Consider the following 7,626-nt stretch of genomic DNA (forward strand, 5'->3'; position numbering starts at 1 on the left):
ACGCATGCCAACACGCTTCTTTGAACATTAATAGCTCTAAATGCGTATAAGTAAAAATTATAAAAAGTTGATATTTGGAATCTTTGCATTAATACGAATTTAACAAGATCTCACTTGACTATGTTTTTCTTACACAACAGTGAACAAATGATTGTCAAAGTTAATTGATGAATAGTGCGCAAATGAGAAACAATGCATCTATTGTGAAACCGATGAAGTATAAGATAGAAGTAGTAGAGTTGTGTTATAACTTAGCTATATGATATAAGATAGAAGTCTATATAAATTAGAAAACTTACGAAGAGTATGAGATCTAATTTGCATTATAAATAGAGGCGTACGCCCCACGAATAATGGAAACACATACTACGTACAACACAACAATATATTTCCCCATTAATAATTTACCAGATCAAAGGTCGAATCATTCCATTGAGGGGTTAACATGAAAATTGGGAATTTACATTTTATGTATCTTTTAGTTAAGGGGTTAGCATCAAAGTTGAATCACTCAATTGAGGGGTTAACATGAAAATGGGGGATTTCCATGAAAATTGGGCATTTGCATGAGACATAAACTCAAATCTAGCAATCAAAACCAGTGGCGATACCAAACATGCCATAAACTAATTGGACATTTCAATCAGAACAAAATGGTCACCGTGAATTGGAATTTTAGAGCATCTAACCAGGATACATACGTATTCTCTCAAAGAGATTACTCCCTCCGTCCCGGAATACTCGACCCGGTTTGACCGGCACAGAATTTAAGGGACTTGAATTGACTTATTTAATTTAATAGGTAGTAGTTGATAGTGGGGTATTATTTTAATATAGTTAGTGGGAAATGTGTAAAGGGGTGGGGTTGGGGGAGAGTAGGGGTTGAATTTTTAATTATTTTTTGTATGGAGTAGGGGGTAGGTGGGTTAATAGGGGTGGAGTGAGAAATAATATAATATTGTTAGAATATTTCCATTTTTAGAAACAGGTCAAGTATTAAGGGACGGCCCGATAAGGAAAACAGGTCAAGTATTTCGGGACGGAGGGAGTACAATCATTCCTACAGCTTCTCTTGCCAATGGCAACTCAAAGGCTAGGTCACAATTTTAAAACTATTACAACAACAAGAATGTCCTCAAATCACAGGAATATACACCCAATATTTGAACTCTAGAGTGGGACAACAAGGTTAATCTCAAGCCTAATTATGTAAAACTAATGACAAACGTTGTTTATGAATACTTCTTAAGCAGCTACTACACCATCAGATCAGACTACAAAAACTTACAGAAAATACATCAGCAAGAAATGTTCAAAGGTTACCCATGCGCAAGCCTGTGTCTCCACCACGATTAGGAGCGATGTCTACGCTGGCCTTGGAGTAGCTGACGTAGTAAAGCTCAGAGATTATGCCAGTGAAGACTGTGAATGCGGCACCAGCTGCGAAAACACCCTTCCTAAGAGTCTGGCAAGAAGGGGGGTGATTTACGATACTCCTGTATCTGGTGTGGTAGGCATTTTGTACTGAACCCGCAAGCAGACATACCTCAGCGATAAAGAAAAGCACCCTGAATCATTGGCAACACAAAATTGATCAATGACAAGGAATTATGATGAACTCCACTAGGCCCCAATATCGGAGGAGAGTCTGACCACATACAAGTCTGATGGTGTTATATCCTAAAACCAATTGGTGATAGGTGAAGTAGTCCACCAGTCTAATATGTTAATCATCTTCCCTCTTCTTTCCCATGTGGGGCAATTTGTCCCAACTCACACGTGGGTTACTCTCAATAAATTAACATGCAAAGACCAAAGGAAATTTTTCTTTTCTCCGGGGAGGCTAGGAGGGGATGTGGGCACAAAGATTGGAATTAAGGTGGGATAACAAGTTTATAGCTGGTCAAACAATTTAGTTAGTAGCAAAATATGTACTATATGCAAGCTAGCTATCAAATTTCGTCACCCTGAGAAATTAGGTACATACCAACTGCTAATGAACAGTACGATAGCCCATGTCCTGGAACCACCAGGTCTCAGACCTCTACCACAGCATAGGCATCGGCTGGTCAACATTATAAGAAGTTGACTAGCCAGAAGGAGTACAAAAGCCCCGATACCTAAGCCTGTCGATACATCTGAGTCGTATTTGCAGTAGGATTGAGTCCCTTCATTGGAGACGATTGTGGCCTGTCCATAAAGGAAAAAACAAATAAGTTCCCGAGTCCTGATGATAGAAAGCCATCCATGACGTAAAAGTCCATGTCATATGTAATTTATATAACATAAAAAAGTTCTCTATCCTTATTATTACTTCCTTCAGTTATCTTACTTAGCTAACGTAGTTGGCAGTCCCAAATCTCCTAACTCCCAATAGTAAACAGTATCACATGAAAAGCCACCATAGAAACGTAGCAAATAGCTTTATAAGTTGCCTCAGAAAAAAGTTCTTCTTCGGTATGTAATTGGTTAAACGATGGTAGTTTGACTAGTTTCTTTGTGAACTTGAAGTTTGGAAAACAGGCCATTGAATTTCTGTGGTGTTGTGTTGTGCTAATTCACTGAAAAGTTAGTAATTTGAACTACTACACTGATAAAGCCGATTGAATAAACCGGGATATTTGAAAAAGATATTGCATCATAGAATGGTGGTTAATCATATGTTAGGATGGACCAGGATTTTTGAAAAAGATTCTTTTACATTAGCACTAGTCAACTTTGGTATTCGGCCAATACATTTTCACGATCAAAGACGAAGAACTTAATGTGCTGAAAAAAATGGCAATGTTATTTGGTTGACTGCAATGATAAGCTCTGCAGTTGCATTTGCATTTGAAGGTTCTTCTTAACATGAAACCTATTGTGAAATGGTTCGTAATCTTTTATTTCATGTTCCAAAACACTGTATTTCTAAACAAATCTACATGAATGAAATGAAAATGTCAGTTGTATTATGCCTTCTAGAAACCCTTACAGTAACATACTTCTAAACTTATTTACTTATTTCAAACTAACTATGCCAAGATGCTGAAATTTAAAAAGAACAAAACTAGAATGACTCTACTATTTACCAACGTGTGAAAACAAGAATGCGCAAACAGGATGGAACTTGACTGATAATGAACTTAAAACCAACATACTAATACACTAGCGTATATATGCTGAGAAAGGAGAGAGGGATAGCGAGCAATCAGCTAATCGAATAGAAATGCATCAAACATCAATTACATTTAACACGGTAATAAAATAAAATTCCAATAATGCATAAAAAATGCACGAGACTAACACAGAAGAAGATCAACACTATTACCACTAGCATGTAAGCTTCAACTTTGCAACCAAACACTACAAATAACCTTCTGCTGTAATAGTTTTGTGAACGACTTTCCTAAATAATGTTTGTTTAAAAAAAAACTCTCATTGCGCATCAGTTTCAAAAGTGATATATCCAAGCATGTTTATTCTTATCAGAATATCAGTTCAGGCTAAAACTGTTAGTCAAGTTAGCACTATTTTGTAAAAACATATTCAGCATTAGCTTCACCTATGAGTGTATGACCATTGAGGGGTAGCAATCCCACCTGAACTTGATAATCTTCTAAGGTAATCTAAGAAACTAAAAAGTCAGCCAGCTCCAACTTAATTCGAATCCATTTTTTAGATTACAATTTTCGAATTCGTGTATATGTTGTACAGTCAATTCTATCTCGTATTCCATTAAAAACTTGGATGCTACTTCTGCATATTACTCACAAATCATAAGTAAAAGCACACACAACCACATGACCACCTTGGCAAATTTATGCTGACAAAAACTAAAAACAATAGGAGTACCATGCAAAACCACCACCACCAACAACACCACCACCACCACCACCACCAAAAACAACAACACCACCAACAATGACACCCAACACCAACACCATTACACCAACACCAACACCAACAACACCACCAACAATGACACCAACACCATTACACCAACACCAACAACACCACCAACCATGACACCAACACCAAAGTCTATACCATTAGGAGTACCATGCAAAAACTAAAAACAATAGGAGTACCATGCAAAACCACCACCACCGACAACACCACCAACAATGACACCTAAAACCAACACCACCAACAACACCACCACCAACAATGACACACCACCAGCAACAACAACAACAACACCAACACCGACACCAACACCAAAGCCTGAATCCCGAAAGGACGGTGTCGGCTGCATGAACCACGAATTTATCTCCCGCGGTGAAGAAACCCTATTCAGAAACCCGACAAATAAAGCACCGTACAATTTTTTTCATCTTTTTGATAAACGGTGTTTGTGAAAAACAGCTCAGAACAGAAAATCCCACAAAAAAAATCCAAATATGAAACCCAATTTCTCAGGAAATCATAAACAAATTGAACAACAAAACCCCAACATAAATATCACCTTAAGAAGATTACAATAAAAAGAGGGAAAAACAACAATTACACTCACACATATCTAAATCCAGCCAAAATAGGAAAAGTTGAAAGCTTACAGTGCTTCTTCTCTGTTCAGCAGCAACAGCAAGAGCAAAAGCTATTAAATTAAGCACAAATACAATCACTAATAGCAGAGTTGAAGCCATGGAATTTAACCCTTTTGCGTTGCTAATTAGATAGAGAAAGAGAGAGTTGCTAATTAGAGAGAGAAAGAGAGAGAGGAAGAAAAGAAAGAGGCGTAAAGGAGAAGTTCAAAGTTGTCTGAAAGAGTGAAGATAAAAGCAACCGAAGACAGGGAAAGATTACTCAACTTTTTTTTTGGGAAATATGACTTAATTAATTATTGTGATTAAATTAATTACTGTGATTAAAGTTAAACATAACTTTTAGTTTAAATTTTGTGTAATTATATAATCTGTAAAAGTTTGCAAGTCAATGTGAGAATGTTGATATGTGTCCTCTTTTCTGGTAGTATTACTTTTAAATGGAAAGCGTGTGTGTCCAGAATATTACTTCATCCCTAAACTCTGTTACTTTATAAATGCTCGAATTTATATTCTTGCTTTAAACGTAAAGTTTTAATCAACATTTTAATTTATTAACTTATGATTTTAAAATACAAAGAGAATTAAGTATTACTCCGTATGTGCGATCAATGTTAACACTTTAATGCCCAATAATTGAGTAACCATTTATGATAACAAAATTTTATTTTATTTTTCTTCATATATCCAAATCCTTGTGTTTTTTTTTTAAGCTATTCAAGTCATGTAGTTAAAAATATATAATGGAAAATAAGAAGAAAAAAAAAACATTGTACTCCCTCCATTCCTTTTTGATCTTCCTGTTTTTATAAATGTCGTTCCTATTTGATCTTCCTGTTTCTATTTTGGGACATGATTTTTTACCATAAATTTCCCCACCATCCCTTATTTAATTCATTCACATTTCTCCATTCACCCACCCAACCCTACTTTTATGATTTTTTATTACTTTAATAAAAATATCTTCTCTCTCATTCATTTCTTTATTACTTTTCTTCATTTATTAATTATTTTCTCTTACACCCAATCATTACTCTTACACCCAATCATTACAAGATTCAATTTTCTTATTTTCCACCACAAACACCAAATAGGAAGATCATTTAGAAATGAAGGGAGTACTTTTTAGCTGTCTGGTATATATAGTCTCCGGAAAAGGTTTGTACACAAAGTACGTACAATTTGTAATTTAAGAAACTTTTTATAAGGTATTGTACTACCGTACTACGTTTAAGTAAAATAAAAATAAAATAAATTATATAAATCAAGTAAATTGCTCGATCAAAAAGTTCGTTAACCAGTTTTAGTTCTTAAACAATATACTATATAAATTTCAAAATTAAGTGAATACTCGGGGAATCGTAGTTTACCTAATGGCTCATGCACTCAAAGTGTTAGTACGAAGTACAAAGTACAAAGTATTAAGAGTTGACTAAGGCCCTGTTTAGTTCACCTTATTTCAGCACGTTATTAATTATTTCAGATTTAATCAGATCAGATCAGACCAGACCATATCAGATCAGATCAGAAAAAATAAGTTCAGATCAGATCAGATCAGAAAAAATAAGTTCAGATCAGATCAGACCAGACCATATCAGATCAGATCAGAAAAAATAAGTTCAGATCAGATCAGATCATAAAAAATAAGTTCAGATCAGATCAGATCAGACTAGATCAGATCAGATCAGACCAGATCAGAGCAGATTATTATGATGATGATTATTATTATATATTTATATCATTGTTATTATATTTAATACTTCCTCCGTCTTTTAATACTCACAACGTTTGTTAGTTTCACGCATGCCAATGCACAACTTTGATCATTTATATCTTTAATTCTCTTTATGCAAAAATTATAAAAAATTGATATTTTGAAAATACACATTGAGACGAATCTAACAAGATCCCACATGACTATGTTTTATCTTATATAAAAAAGCACCAAGAATAGGCAAAGTAGATTATGTGAATAGTGGCAAAAGTCCAAACGTTACGAGTATTAAAAGACGGAGAAAGTATTTATTACTATTATTGCTTTAATTAAAAAGAATGTTGTTGTCGGTGCAATTAAAATTTATAACTTAAGTCAAAAAAACATTAACAAAACATTCAAATTCATCATGTCCAAATTAAAACCATTAAGTCTAGATCATAAACGATATGATTAGGTCATGTCCATATCAAAACTGATTTTTACAGATCAAAACCATTATATATCTAGACCAGAACTGATAGGATCAGATAATATCCAGATCATAACTGATCTATACAGATCATGTTCAAATCATGTTCAAATCTTCAAAGATCTTGTCTACATCAGAACCGATCCTTACATAACCAATATGTTCAGATCAAAACCGATTTGTACAGATCATGTCCAGATCAGAATCGATATGTCCAGATTATAACTTGTCTAGATATCGACTTTGTACAGATTATGTTCAGATCATAATTGATCTGCAAAGATCATGTCCATATCAGAATTGATTTATACTGATCATGACCAGATCAGAACTGGTCTGTACAGATCATGACCAGATCAGAACTGGTATGTACAGATGATGTCCAGATCAGAAATGATCTATACAAATCATGTTTAGAGCAGAATTGGTCTGTCCAGATCAGAACTGATATGTACATATCATGTCCAGATCAGAACTGAACTGTACATATCATGTCCAGATTAGAACTGAACTGCACAGATCATGTCCAGATCAGAACTGAACTATACAAATCATGTCCAGATCAGATGTGGTCTGTACAGATCATGTCCAGATTAGAACTGAACTATACAGATCATGTCCAGATCAGAACTGAACTATACAAATCATGTCTAGATCAGAACTGGTCTGTACAGATCATGTCTAGATCATAACTAGTCATGTCCAAACAGAACAGATCTGTACAAATGATGTCCAGATCAGAACCGATTTGTACAGATCATATCCAGATCAAAACTTATATGTCTAGATCATAACCGATCTATCTAGATCATGTCTAGGTCTATCTGATATAAGGAATAGTTAAATCTTGAGCAAAGTCAAATAAATAATAACAGTATTATAAATTTGTGTAGCATTTATTTTAAACGTAAGTC

The 7,626-nt window shown here is 34.6% G+C and overlaps 1 protein-coding gene across 1 annotated transcript; it reads right to left on the reverse strand.

Moving 5' to 3' along the window:
• Window positions 1–1,094: 1,094 nt before the first annotated feature.
• On the reverse strand, window positions 1,095–4,769 carry LOC110779344 (uncharacterized). The gene is made up of 3 exons (XM_021983863.2): window positions 4,539–4,769; window positions 1,988–2,190; window positions 1,095–1,568 (listed from the first exon to the last, which is right to left on the reverse strand). Exons 1-3 carry the CDS (start codon window positions 4,626–4,628, stop codon window positions 1,313–1,315), a joined length of 549 nt encoding a protein of 182 aa, XP_021839555.1. The 5' UTR covers window positions 4,629–4,769; the 3' UTR covers window positions 1,095–1,312.
• Window positions 4,770–7,626: the final 2,857 nt, after the last annotated feature.

The sequence above is a fragment of the Spinacia oleracea genome, chromosome 6, assembly GCF_020520425.1.
Source record: "Spinacia oleracea cultivar Varoflay chromosome 6, BTI_SOV_V1, whole genome shotgun sequence".
NCBI classification, from domain to species: domain Eukaryota; kingdom Viridiplantae; phylum Streptophyta; class Magnoliopsida; order Caryophyllales; family Amaranthaceae; genus Spinacia; species Spinacia oleracea.